The sequence below is a fragment of the Clupea harengus genome, chromosome 22 (assembly GCF_900700415.2).
Source record: "Clupea harengus chromosome 22, Ch_v2.0.2, whole genome shotgun sequence".
Lineage (NCBI taxonomy): Eukaryota > Metazoa > Chordata > Actinopteri > Clupeiformes > Clupeidae > Clupea > Clupea harengus.
Genome location: NC_045173.1, coordinates 2,188,720 through 2,203,719, shown reverse-complemented (window position 1 = coordinate 2,203,719; position 15,000 = coordinate 2,188,720). Strand labels below are relative to the sequence as shown.

At 44.3% G+C, this 15,000-nt stretch overlaps 1 protein-coding gene across 1 annotated transcript in view; it reads left to right on the top strand.

Moving 5' to 3' along the window:
• Positions 1–8,561, top strand: part of chrna6 (cholinergic receptor, nicotinic, alpha 6) — a 13,576-nt gene extending 5,015 nt beyond the window's left edge. Inside the window, exons 2-7 of the mRNA XM_012831666.2 lie at positions 1,985–2,124; positions 2,888–2,932; positions 5,114–5,223; positions 5,577–6,015; positions 6,503–7,105; positions 7,859–8,561. Coding sequence (XP_012687120.2) covers positions 1,985–2,124; positions 2,888–2,932; positions 5,114–5,223; positions 5,577–6,015; positions 6,503–7,105; positions 7,859–7,984 — 1,463 coding nt within the window. The 3' untranslated portion in view covers positions 7,985–8,561. The remainder of the gene's footprint in view (positions 1–1,984; positions 2,125–2,887; positions 2,933–5,113; positions 5,224–5,576; positions 6,016–6,502; positions 7,106–7,858) is intronic.
• Positions 8,562–15,000: the final 6,439 nt, after the last annotated feature.

Genomic DNA, 15,000 nt, shown 5'->3' with positions numbered 1-15,000 from the left:
TGTGTGTATGTGTGTGTGTGTGTGCGTTTGCGTGTGTGTGTGTATGCGTGTGTGTGTGAGCTTCTGTGATCAAAGCTGGGCACTCTGATTTTATATTGATGCCTGTTTGTCGCAAACGCACACAGACACACACACAAACACACACACACACACACTCCCTCTCTCTCTCTTTCTGTCTCATTCTCACACACACACACACACACCAAGGTGCATTTTCAAGGTTAAACTGATTGCTGGAGAATTGTACTCTCTCAAAAAAACATTATTTTGCCATGCCATTTATAACTAATACACTGCTGGTAAAAGGAACCTTATTTTGTATGACTAATACACTGCTGGTAAAAGGAACCTTATTTTGTATGACTAATACACCGCTGGTAAAAGGAAGTTAAGCCTAGAAACATGACTGATCAGGTTGAACCATCAAAACCGTACGTGTCCTAATATGTGTGCACCACTGTAATGACTTGATAAGTCTTCGGAGACACGCACCGTTTCAGTCTTGACAGCAGAGAACCAGTTGGTTCTTGATGGTTGATGTGGTAGTAGGCTGCTCATGGCCCAGAAGCAAGGGAACCAACAGTGACACAGGGCAATTCAGAGAACCTGAAGGGAATTGATAAGAACCTGTTCACTCAACATCCACTAGGTTCTTTGTGTCCTCTCTAGCCACTGGCACAGCATTGTGTAGAGGTTATCACCTACATTTCCCTCGGGATTAATAAAGTATCCATCTATCTACTTCCACAGTCAAAATGTCTTAAAGAGGGTTCTTGATTTTTATATTATTTTATTTCTATACTTACATTTTTTATTTTATTTCTCATGGTCCATGTAATTAACAAGTTCCTTCATCTCTTCCTCCCAACTCAATTTGGCTGTGTCCAGAGGACACAGAATCCTAAAGTCATTAAAAAGTGTAACTGAAACAATAGCCCTATGGAGACTGAACTCCTCCTGATACGTACCCTCCTTCTCCCCATAATGAGCTGGGGGGGGGCTGCTGATTGGTGGGCAGAGTTGGAGAATGCATGGTAGAGGTGCTTGGAGATGTAGGTCCTTCTTGTAGATGTATGTTAGTAAGGTTTAGTGATGGCACAGTAAGGTGGAGCAGTTTGTCTTGTGCCAGTGATAATAAGAGTCATTTGTTGATGGAGTGGCAGACAAAAGTCCCATATATCAGAGGTCATTGTATATAATGTATAGGGGGATCATTGTGTATATGTATCAATTATGTACTGACATGAATATGCACTGTATGTTTTAATGATGTTTACATGTGTTTTGGCAGTACATGCTTGAGTGAAGTCTTTATGAATTTGTTTGTGTGTGTGTTTGTGTGTGTGTGCTTGAGTATGGGGTATGTTTTTTGACACTGAAAGTATGTGACAGTAAAGATAGTCTAAACGGAGGGCTGTGTCACTTCACAGTTAGAAACAGATTGGCCTGAAGGTCCGGATCTTTCCGCTGGGAGAACGCCCAGTGCAGGTTCCATTTTCCGCTCTCGTGGACACGGTCTCCGTGATGATGGCAGAGGATGTGGCTGTCCCGGGCGACCTTCGACCTTGGTTGTCCATGTTAGTTGCTGTTAGAGCCGCAACCCAGAGGAATGTGCTAAAAGCACGAGGCTCCACGGAGAAAGAGGGAGAGAGAGAGGTGTAAAGAGAAGAGAAGAGAGAGAGAGAGAGAGAGAGAGAGAAGAACATGAGTGCATAACTATGGGGCATGTGGAGGACCTGGCACAGGCAGAGAAGGGGGGCGAGGTGATTCATATCTCAGTTGTGTTTCTCCCCACCTGCTCATGACTAAAGAATGGTGAACTGCAGAGAGACTGTGGATGCAATACTCCCAGTGTGACACACATGCCCTGATCTCCACGTCTGGAGTCACCTTGACTTTATTCTCTTCTCAGTTGTGTCTGTGGTCATTCATCTCTCACTCTCGTTCTCTAATTCTTCTTCTCTTTCTTGCTCTTTTCCTGCAGACTGTTTCTCCTCTAAAGCGGAGGATCGTCTGTTTCGGCGTCTATTTCGCCGGTACAATCAGTTCATCCGTCCAGTGGAGAATGTGTCCGACCCTGTCACCGTGCAGTTTGAGGTGTCCATCTCGCAGCTGAACAAAGTGGTAAAGTCCCTCTGTTGTTGTCTTTGATCTAGTCTGTTATCTGGCTGGGGTGTGTATACGCTGTAGGTACTAGATAGTGAAGATACGGCACAGCACAATCGGTTCATTTAGAAATTATTTTGTAAAATAAAAAAAACAGCTCTTAAAATGTATGAATTTGAAATCAGCTTCTATGCGACTCCACTGAATGGAGCTCCCTGAGTGTTTGAGTCCCTCTCAGGGATTAAAGTCAGAGCATGGAAGAGGGAGGGACACCTGCTCAGCAAACGTCTTTCACGTCCGGAAGGCAAGGACAACGCAGATGAAGGAGCCATAACCTAGGGAGAGAGAGAGAGAGAGGGGGAGAGAGTGAGAGAGAGAGGGAGAGACTGAGAGAGAAAGGGAGAGACAGAGAGAGAGAGGGGGAGAGAGAGAGAGAGAGAGACAGAGAGAGAGAATGGGATTCGGATTAGAGTTTAAACTCACTGCGACAGAGGATTTAAGAAAAATTGCTTGAGGAAGTTTTGTGCGAGTTCAATCGCATTGCAGTCAAACTGATTATCATTTTTTACAAGTCGAGCTCAGCAGGTACACTCCACGGTCCATTTAGACACACGTGTGTGTGTGTGTGTGTGTGTGTGTTGGTAAAGTGCACATACCTGTCTTTACTCAGGTGATGTATGTTTTAGAAATACAGTAGTTTCATAAAAATAGTGATAGTGATAACTCAGATAGAAAATTGTGTTTAAATGTTTCATTTCTTTTTTTTTCAAATACTCTGCAGGATGAGGTGAACCAGATCATGGAAACCAATTTATGGTTGAGACATGTGAGTACTAATTTAACTTGTCTTCGTACACAACCCCCCCCAACCCCCCCCCCCCCATATACACATATTTTGGCTCCCCAGTGGCCAGACCGACACCTAAGAAACATTTGATGGTTATATACAAACAATGCACATTTAAGAAAAGATTTACCAACCAGTATTTACATATATCTGTATATATATGTACAGTATATACATATATATAATTTCCATCTATCCCAGTGTCCAGTTGTATGTCTCAATAGTATGTTAAGCTGTATGGGTCATTCCACGCCAAACGGGACCATGGCTTCCACTCGACCGTCTCAGATTTGGCTGAAAAATCCAAGGTTGTTCATACACTTCTTAATAGGTATAGTCCAAACTATTAGCTCTCTACGCCCTATAGTTTTGTCACAAAAATATGTTTTAGGGGTGAGGGGGTGCCTGTACGCTTTTTTAGCAGCGTTTTCTGAAGAGCCATTTTCAAATTGCTATTACTAGAAAAGTATTTAAGCTAACTCCTTCAAACTTTCTAGGCTTAAAATATGATACCATTACTTCAAGATTATGGACTTCCAAGGGTGTGGCGTGGGTATATCATAGTATTCGGGGTGCTTGAATTTGCTCGAAAGTTTTACTCTACGCTTTGTTGCAGCATCTTTGAAGGCCTGTGGAAAGCTCAATGTTAAAGCTAGAGACTTGATATTATACACAGACCTTTCTATTTAAGCTCTGTATGTTGTATTAAAGCTTGAAAATGGATGAAAACCCATTTTGTGCAATTTTTTGCATGCTATAGCAAAAAAATTACAGCATTTACCAACATGAAACAATTCTGTGTCATAAACTTACCTTTTGCTACCATTTGAATATGCTTCCATAGGCCATTGAATACTGGGCGTGTACAAAAATCCCATATTTAAAAAAATATATTTTGAGAAAATGTTTTATACGTACGTTAAGAACAAATATCTAATCTTTCCAAAACAATTAGTTCAATGTTGATAAATGCTGAAATTTTTTTTGCTATAGCATGCCAAAAAATGTTAAGCTTTAATATCTTCCAGATCATTCATCACATAGGGAGAGTTTTTTAATACAATAGTATGATATCAAGGCTCTAGCTTTAACACAGCTTTACACAGGCCTTCAAAGATGCTGCGACAGAGCATAGTGTAAAATTTTCGAGCAAATTCAAGCACCCTGAATACTATGATATACCCAAGCCACACCCTTGGAAGTCCATATTCTTCAAGTAATGGTATCATATTTTAAGCCTAGAAAGTTTGAAGGTGCTAGCTTAAATACTTTTCTAGTAATAGCAATTTGAAAATGGCTCTTCAGAAAACGCTGCTCAAAAAGCGTCTTAAGTATTGGCACCCCCTCCCCCCTAAAACATCCTATTATGACAAAACTATTGGGAGTAGAGAGCTCATATTTGGGACCATTCCTATTAAGAAGTGTATGAACAACCTTGCATTTTTTCAGCCAAATCTGAGATGGTCGAGTGGGGAATTTTCCTTAAATTGTCACGTTTGGCGTGGAATGACCCGTATCCATCTAGCCGCTGACCATATGCTGTATGTTCCATAGAGAGAGCCATGAATCAGGTCAGAGACTTTGGCCTTGTGCCAGTTTCACCTGCGATGGCGAGATCAATGCTGATAACATGAACACAGAGAGGGTGTCTAAGCTCTTAGGCTGTTACACTTCAAATGCCTTTCCCTGAAACTGAGACCTCACAGACAAGAGCGCAACTTGACCCCACATTCCGGTCCGGCCTGCCTACGTTGTCTCCGCCATAGAGTAGAACAACTACCGTCTGCAACTCATACTGCTTACTGAAACTCCTAGTGCCGTCTGCAACTCATATCGCTGTCCGGAGCTCCGGTTGCAGTCTGGGGAGCTCGCTGTGACGCTCTCTTGACTTATCAGGAGCTGCAATGCAAGAGTGCGTCGGTGAAGAATGAGAGCGTGGCCCTGAACTGACACACAGATGCTCGATCACAAAACACACGCACTCTACACATGCCAGACCAGACACATCTGTCACATGTCAAATGGCATTTACACATTCATCAAGACATCCAGATTTGATTTGAAAGGCTTGAAAGGCCGTCATCTCTGCGGTTTTCCATAGTAACTCAGGCCAAAAAAAGCTTTCATTTTATTCTTTATTCTCTTTCTCTTTCTGCTCAGATTTGGAATGATTATAAATTAAAATGGGCACCAATAGAGTTTGATGGAATTGAGTTCATCCGAGTCCCATCCAACAAGATCTGGAGGCCTGACATTGTGCTGTACAACAAGTGAGTTCCCCTCCAGACACACATACACACGCACACACACATACACACACACACACACACACGGACACACACACACACTCACACACACACGGACACACACACACACACACACACACACACACACACACGGACACACACACACACACACACACACACACACACACACACACAGCCATGCTTTGGTGTTCAATCTCATATTAAAGGTTCATTTCAGTGAGCTAATTTTAGCTTCTTAACTGCTGGATACCTGAGTGAGCTCATTTAACACCGTAGCAATTACCTCTGAGAGGAACATGAAAAATGGAAAGAGAGAAGATTAAAGTCTCACATTCTGTTTTTTTTTTAAACTGCAGTGCTGTCGGTGACTTCCTGGTGGAGGACAAGACCAAAGCCCTGCTGAAGTATGACGGCACCATCACTTGGGTGCCCCCGGCCATCTTTAAATCCTCCTGCCCCATGGACATCACCTACTTCCCCTTCGACTACCAGAACTGCTCCATGAAGTTCGGCTCCTGGACCTACGACAAGGCCAAGATCGACCTGGTGCTCATCGGCTCCAAGGTCAACCTCAAAGACTTCTGGGAGAGCGGCGAGTGGGAGATCATCGACGCGCCGGGCTACAAGCACGACATCAAGTACAACTGCTGCGAGGAGATCTACCCGGACATCACCTACTCCTTCTACATCCGCCGGCTGCCCCTCTTCTACACCATCAACCTCATCATCCCCTGCCTGCTCATCTCCTTCCTCACCGTGCTCGTCTTCTACCTGCCCTCCGACTGCGGAGAGAAGGTCAGCGGCCCCGACCTCTACTCTATTCTGTCTGCTTATTCCAGACTGCTGTGGTGCTGACCTACAAAGAAGTTGAACTTTCTTAGTAAACATAAGATGTAATATAAAGCCAATGACGTCACTGGAATACGGGACACCGGCAGGTCTTTCTGAACTGGCAGATCAGGCCACGATTAAGGGCATGGGCTCAATTGCCAGTCAGCTACTTGTACTGCTTAAAAATACATGTCTTCAATGTATTTCAGGTCAGGATGAAGGCATCTGCTAAATGATTTAAGTGTTGGCCATAGAATACGGCCCTCTTGACTGTATCTCAGCTATCATGTGACGGCTGTTTTGACAGTGTTGATATGTTATAGAACGCAATACAGCTTTAGCATTCTTAGCATTCTCTCCTCTGTCTTCTGATGGCGTCTGGCAGTTGTGTTGCCGTCCTCTGGTCAGTCTTGTGGCAGTCATCTCTCCTCTTCTCCTCCTTGGTCCCCAGGTGACCCTGTGCATCTCCGTGCTGCTGTCTCTCACTGTGTTCCTGCTGGTCATCACCGAGACCATCCCGTCCACCTCCCTGGTCATCCCGCTGATCGGCGAGTACCTGCTCTTCACCATGATCTTCGTCACGCTCTCCATCGTCATCACCGTCTTCGTGCTGAACGTGCACTACCGCACGCCCACCACACACACCATGCCGGCCTGGGTGCGCAGCGTCTTCCTCCAGGTGCTGCCCCGCGTCATGCTCATGAGGCGCCCCATCGACCAGGACGGGAAAGGGGGAGCGGGCGGCAGGGAGCGCGAGAGCGGCGGAGGGGTGGCGGAGAAGGGGAAGAAGGGGAAGGGTGTCGGGGTGGGGCAGGCGGCCATGAACTGCCTGGACTTCGGGGAGAATAAAATGGGCATCGAGGGCAAGAAGTGCCCGCGCCACCCGGGGAAGGACACGCCCGAGGGGGACTGTGGGAAGGTGACCAGGCAGACGGGCTCTCCGGCGGTCAACACGCTGGTGGCGTTCTCCGTCATCTCGCCGGAGATCAAACAGGCCATCGAGAGTGTCAAATACATCGCTGAGAACATGAGGAGTAGGAACAAGGCCAAAGAGGTAAATACACGGACATACACACTTTCTATACACACATATTCAGAGATAAAAGACACACACACACACACACACACATATACAGTACGCACACATACTTTATAGTCTTTTGTTCATCCACGCTAGGCTGTTTCCATACTTGAATGTCTCTTCTGCAGGCATTCAGGTCTTCCATCTCATAGAGTTCATGGTCTATGCGGCTGACTGACGCAGCACAAGCCTGAGCCAGTTCCTCTAGGTTAGTTTGGGGTCCGCCCCCTCGTGAGTGGGTGCTGAGGATGTAGACTACGTCACAGAACGAGAGGACGTGGGCCCTTCTCTGCTCCCTGCAAAAACTGCCTCACTCCCCCAGGCCCTCCCACTTTGATATGGAAACACAGACACGTCTGGGATGCTGTGACAGTGTGAGGCGTTCAATCTGGCTCTAAACCCTCCGCTCCCAGCTCTGTTCCTGTCAGTCCCAGCACTCTGACTGCAGAATATCATTACCATAATCATCCTACTGTGTACACACACACACACACACACACACACACACACACACACACTCACTTACACACACACACACACACACACACATACAGATGCACACACACACACAAACTTTCTTTTAGGCTATAAAAAGTTTTAGTTCATTTACTTCCTTCTGTCTTCACTCTACACTCTACTGCAGTTATTCTCTTTCCCCTCTGCGCACCGATGTCATTGTCTCTCTCTAACTCACGCTTGTCTATTCTCTCCTTACGTCATGCTCAGGTGGAGGATGACTGGAAGTACGTTGCCATGGTGATCGATCGCATCTTCCTGTGGGTATTTGTGCTGGTATGTGTGCTCGGAACGTTAGGGCTCTTCCTGCAGCCTGTCATCCGCTTCCTGTCTTAACCAGTCACGAAGCAGATTCATGGACCAGTTGTCCCAATCCCCCGGTTCGTTGTCAGAGTATGACTGTGCAGGCCAGCACTCACCCGGACCTGCTCACAGACCTGACCCAGCGGGGAGAATCAGCCTGATGTGTCCAGAGCCCACTCACCTGCTCAGGAGAAAGAATTATGTCAAATGAGGAAATACAATCTAACAAGCGAGCAAAGGCACACTACTCTATAAATAGATATCTTCCACTAAAATGTTTTTGATAAGGGAAGTAAATTGTAACTTAAGTGGAATATGTCTAGACTTAATGTATTGATGTTAAAGAAATAATACTTTTCACTTTAAGTGTACTTGGAAACACTGTACTTATCTTTTTCCAAAGTTTAACAGCAATTAATTACACAGTGGCTTTGAGTCCTCTAATTCTTCATCTGACACTCTTTTCCCATAATCCTCTCTTTCATTACACGCCTTTGTTCAGATGTCATTAGCAACAGGCATGGCCGCCTCTCTTAATTTGAGACCATCATTCTTTTCATTTCAGCTCCTTTCAGAAAGGATTATGTTGAAATAAAGTCTTTAAAATGTTTCTGCTATGTTTAATACTTTATAAGACACACACACACACACACATGCACACACACACGCACACGCACACGCACACGCACACGCACACGCACACGCACACGCACACACACACACACACACACACCGCACCACTTAATACCCTAATAAAAACGCAGCAGATACCACTTCCACATACACTGCTGTCACTGACAGGTTTAATCTGCACTCACACAGTATCTCCCATGGTGTGTGAGTGTGTGTGTGTGTGTGTGGGATTGTATAGTTCTTTGATGTCAAATACAGTTTAACACCAATCAACAGGCAACCCGGGGGGCTGTTAATGAAAAGTGAAGTGAAGTCATCATGCTTTAATGTATCTAATGCTCTTCACATGGATTGGACCAGAGGAGGAGATCAAAGCCCAGACTGCATTGCACTGTTGAGAACAACATTTAGCATCCTTTTAAAATGGTGAAATGCTCCTCTCCATTCACTGAAGCAGAGCACCAAAAGCCCTTCATGTGTCCTGACATTGCCAGAAGCTTGTGTGTGTGTTGCTCTGCTCTGAGACCTTAGGGTGGGCTTATGCAGCTCTTACATAAGCCTTCTCACAAACTTACCAAAGCACTTTCATGTTGTTAAAAAGCTTATCAGCCATATTCCTGTACGGTTCTAGAGAGAAGGCATTCTTCTGTGGCAAGTTGGCAACAGACCAAATGAACAAACTGCACCGCTCTCATGGTGTGGCACTGTAACGAACGAATGCCTTTATTGTCTGCTGGCTCCTGTGCTCTTCTCCATTCCATGATAACCTGGGTGTTGGTGGCAGAGCAGCTGAATGACTTTTATCTGCGGTACCATGGCGTCATGTTGTGATGTCCCAGGGCTCCCTGGGTCGAACACTTTGGGGCACAGCTGCACGCTGTTGTGTGCGCAGGCTTTTAGAGACACCAATAGGGGTTCTTCCACTCCATTGGCTGGTAATGTGGCATGTCAGATTAATCGAACGTGCAGTCCTTTGTGTAGCTGACATTAGCATAATGCTAAACCCATCTTTAGTTCTCTTTCACTCTTACACAAACACAGCTGTCTCCAGCCTACCAGCCTCAGGGTAAATACATTTCCTCTGCTGTAGGATTTAATATGAGTGTGTGCGTGTGTTTGTGTGTGTGTGTTTACACATACATGTCTCTTTTAACTAACTATGGCCTGTTCCTCAGAGATGTTGACTTTGGTTATGAAGATGTCACTTCCACAGTCCGCCAGTGAGGTTCAACAACAAGTAATTGGAACGAAGTCCACTTGTCGAGCATCAACCACATGAACACTAAGATTATTAGTCAACATCATCAGCCAGCATTCACAAAGGTTTCTTTGGAGCTGCCTCAGAACATCAGAGGAATCGGAATGCATGGAAATCTTTTGCTTCACAGGGAACTAAACAAATTTGTGCATATTATTCATAACATATTTATTATTCAGCAGTCATTACATTTCAGACAACATGGTCGGTCACTGTGTTCCTCCAAGGAACGTCGGCATTGCCATCCCTACACACTGAAGGCAATCTCAGTACACAGTGTTCTTGCCTGTGGTTCCCCGGTGGTGGAACGAGCTTCTAGAATCTTCTAGAATCTCTTGAAGCCTCATCTCCTCCAAGGTCTCTTTCTACTCCAAGGTCTCCTACTGTACTGAGGCCTGAGTTCCTTACCAGTAAGTTACTCTGGATGAAAGCGTCTGCCAAATGAGTAAACGGATTATCTTTCAACTCGTGCTAACAGTCTTTCTTTGATTACACTAGTTACTTTATAGCAACAAGCCACCTCTGGTCAAACTACTATTCAGCATTTTCGTCAACTCTCCAACTTCTTGTCTTTTTCCTTAAAAAAGTGCAACAATCTATTCATCAGTTTTCCTTTGGAAGTAGGCTTCACAAGTAGGTAGTATGGGAATGTTATAATTGGTCACATAATGTAACCCGCTGTAGGACACCAAGAGGTAGTTTAAGGAGCAGCTCTGGGTATAGTTTCATATCCATCTTAACTAATAATAATAATAATAATAATTCATTTAATTTGTAATGCACTCTTCATTCAGAAGAATCTCAGAGTTAAAGAGCAGCTCTGGGTTTAGTTTCATATCCATCTTAACTGTTGAAGAGCAGCTCTGAGTATAGTTTCATATCCATCTTAACTGTTGAAAAGTGTAAAGTGTAACCATTTGGAATTCAATTCTCAAATGGCATCTAAATTGTTGGTGCACATTACTGTCTGCTTGCATGATAGCGTTCATTATACTTGTGTCTTGAGTAAACAGGTTCACTGTTTTGTACTGCAGAACTATTTTCTGTGGTCTGGCCGTTAGCTAAGAGCACAGCAGAATCAGATTAGGCCAGGAACCTCTTAGAGCAATTTGTAGGTGAATGACCTCACCCACACAAAGGAGACTCGCATTTAGTTCCTTTTACAGAGAAACAGCCTCATGCCTTTGATGCATTCAGTAAGGCATACCTTCACTTTCCCCAATTAGTTGGTAATTAGGGATCTCGGTTGGTTCATTCTGGAACATTCCTCAGTGATGTTCAACGTGTTACTATGGTGATGTGGTGATACTGTTTCATGGAATTCAGCATACAGTGCTACAAACTTTGACTCTGACTGTTGGTCCTCTCTTCTGACAGCTACCAGATAAAAGACAATAGCACTGAAAAGGAAATCCACTGAAATGTAGCACCTATGCCAAGTCAGAGGTTTAACACTATTTAACCACATAATACATATTCTGCTATCAGAGAGCTCGCTATACCAACACATGTATGCAAGATGCAGTCAATCATATATTCAAATGTATTATATAAATCTGCATATACTTGCCTCTCTCATGTGTCATTGCACATATATATTTGGTTGCATAATAGTTCTGTGCAATGCATTCATTAGAACAAATCTGTCATGCTGACAGCCCAGTTGTCATAGTAACTCATGGATGATCAGCATATGCTGCTGCACCATAGGTCATGGGGCCACAGCATCAGGCATGATAGGGTGTGCTCACGCTAATTCAGTCACTGAGCTTGCTCATGCACCGCTCATGCCTGTTTCACTGTTTCACAGACCCACACACACACACACACACACACACGAGCGCGCACACGCGCGCACGCACACACACACACACACACACACACACACATACACACACACACACACACAGAGAGAGGAGTAGGATTTACGACTCAAATAAATGAATGAATTAATTTAACAAATGACAAGATAAATAACATTAGAGACTATGCCTGACTAGGCGAATAGAACAAGAAAATATGCCCCAGTTCAGCTGACTGTGCTGGTACTCTCATCTAAGGCCTAATTAGCAGAGAGAGAGAGAGAGAGAGAGAGAGAGAGAGAGAGAGAGAGAGTTGTAGCGTCTGTCTCCGTCGCCACTAGAAAGGAAAGTGATGGGTCAGTGAATCCTTCTGTCCAAATGAGCACAGGCAAATATCTTAATATGCATTTTAAGAGGCTCAAGGAAAACCAGCCCTCCTTCCTCCGTCAAATATAACATGTGTACTCTTTCTTTTTATCTCGTTCACTCTCTCTTTCTTCCCTCCTCTGGAGGTTATTCTCTCAGAAGAAGTCTGGCCTTAGTCACTTCTCAGTCAGCTCTTTGTTTCCATAGTTTGACAGATTTGTTTAGGCGTCTGGATTTGGCCTTTTGTTGATGGGGATTTGTCGCCATATTTGTTCAATAGCTCTGAACACACACACACACACACACACACACAAATAGACCCATTGGATTTAAAATGGACACATCAAGAAAATGTTGTAATTCCACTGGGCGTTAAAAGACTGACCTAAAATCCATCAAATACTCAGTGGGGATGTGTGTTCCCAGTAGACTGAGATTTAAATGTGGGGAAATAATATCCTATGGCTTAATAATAAATAATATCCTATGGCTTAAATAATAAATAATATCCTATGGCTTAATAATAAATAATATCCTATGGCTAAATAATAAATAGTATCCTATGGCTTAATAATAAATAATATCGTATGGCTTAATAAGAAGCCTGAGGATCCATAAAGCCTGTTCCTCTAACAAGCAGGCCTGCTTACACATGTGATATTGCATTGGTGCAATACAGCCGACTTTAAATAGAATGTCTGTTTAAGAGGAAAGGATTTGGATCAAATATTATAAAGACGTGTGTGTGTGTGTGTGTGTGTGTGTCTGTCTGTGTGTCTGTCTGTGTGTGTGTGTATGAAGGGTTGTGTCTCCTCATTTTTTATTTTTGTTTGATAAAAGCGCTCACACCCCCAGTGGAACAGCAGGCGGAATGGCAGATTAGAGGAAAACAAATAAATATTCAGTGAAATGAGAACGCCACCGAGACAGTGGTGATAATCTGTGCTTTCACTGCACCACAGGACTGAGTGTGGCATCTCTGTGTGTGCTGTACATGCAGCTTTAGTCTGTGCACACACACACACACACACACACATACACACATACACACATACACACACATACACACACATACACACATACACACACACATACACACATACACACATACACACATACACACACATACACACATACACACACACACACACACACACACACACACACACACACACACACACACACACACACAGGGGCTTGTGGCTACATGAGTGGACATAGGGTTGATGCAATCTGCAGTGAGGCATCTCAGCAGGAAAAAAACATGACAAATACGCCCCTCCCTCTCCTGAGCAAACAGGACGAATCCAAATCTCTCGTTTTATCCTGCCAACTGGCTATTTTGGACCAAGCTGTTCTGGTGAAGGTGGGATCAATGCAAACACTTTGATCACAGCCCACTGAACTTCATTTTAACATGGTCTGACTCTATACTCGCCTCACCTTCTCATATCAGATGAAGTAGCTCACTGTGCATGCATCCTCTCTCTCTCTCTCTCTCTCTCTGTCTCTCTCTCTCTCTCTCTCTCTCTCTCTCTGTCTCTCTCTCTCTCTCTCTTTCTGTGTGTGTCTGCAAAGAGGATAATGCATTATTCAAACTGCTGAATCTTTTAATGGCCTTACTCATTTGTGTTCAGACAGTATGTCTGTCTCTATCTATTTGTGTGTGTGTGTGTGTGTGTGTGTGTGTGAAATAGTCCCAAAACTGTTCATTTCATGGAATAGTATCTGTGTTTAACTTGTATGTACTCTGTTCAACACAAGCCAATCAGAGGCAGAATAAAAAGAGTTTTTCTCTGCACTGATTTTCAGTATCTGGGTCACCCAAACCAGCCTGCACTGCAGTTAAGACACCAGGTGATGGTGGCAGTAGAGTCGTAATTAGTGTTCTTTAAGTAATAGCGGACAAGAGTTTCAGTGCAGAGTTGCGTCTATATTGGCCAGTAAAAGACACCTTATCTTCCAACCTTAGTGTTCCTCAGAGTGTGTGTGAGTGTGTGTGTGTGTGCGTGTGTGTCTCTGCGTACAACAGAGAGGGAGATAGCCTTAGATAAGCGAAGTGGAAGTAAAGGGGTAGAAGCTTCTGCTCAATAATTCATGCTGTTTTTAGAGGTGACTACTAAAGTGCTGCCTTCATTTACAGTGCCGTCTTCTTCTGCAACCAACCCTCAATTTACTGTAGCGTCACAAAACCACAACAACTCAAATAACAGGAAAAGGCACCACACATAAACACCTCCATCCTAAACACATTTCAGCTACTGCCACGCCACCAGGCTTCCCTTCCCTTGCACGAACGTGTTTTTTTTCTTGAAACACGGTCAGTGGTAAATAATAATGGCGCAGTCATTAAACACCAGCCACTTAACCTCGCCGCCACACTGCCACAGTCTCCCATTGGAGAGAGAGAAGGAGGTTAAGAGGGAATCACTCAACGTGTTTTGACATCGTTTTCCAGCTGGCTGTTTAACCGGTGACTCGTGGTCACGCCGCGGTGACATTAAACATGCTCTTCCAAAAGGCCCGACGCTCGTTAGCGCTGCGCTAACTATGAGTCATCTGCCAGCCTCTGAACTCCACAGCGCCACGGCAACGACCTCGCCCGGGATACAAGCCACTGATTACACACCCATTAAAGAGGGGTAGGTGGGTGGGGGTGGAAAAAAAACGAGAGAGGTAGAAAGGAAAGGTTCTGTGTGTGTATGTGTGTGTGTGTGTGTGTGTGTGTGGATTTTTGTGTGTGTGTTTGTGTGTCTGGGGGCGCATACCTGACAAGGACAAGCACAGAGATATTGGCATCCATTTGCTTCTTCACTGCCACTTGGCTGGCTCCTCTCCTCTGATGATTCTGCAGACATTTTTTGGATGAATTGATGGATAAAGAATTTGGGGATTTAGTGGATGTGAGTATTTGTGTGCACCTGAATACATGTGTGTGTGTGTGTGTGTGTGTGTGACTGTGTGTGTGTGTGTGTGTGTGTGACTGTGTG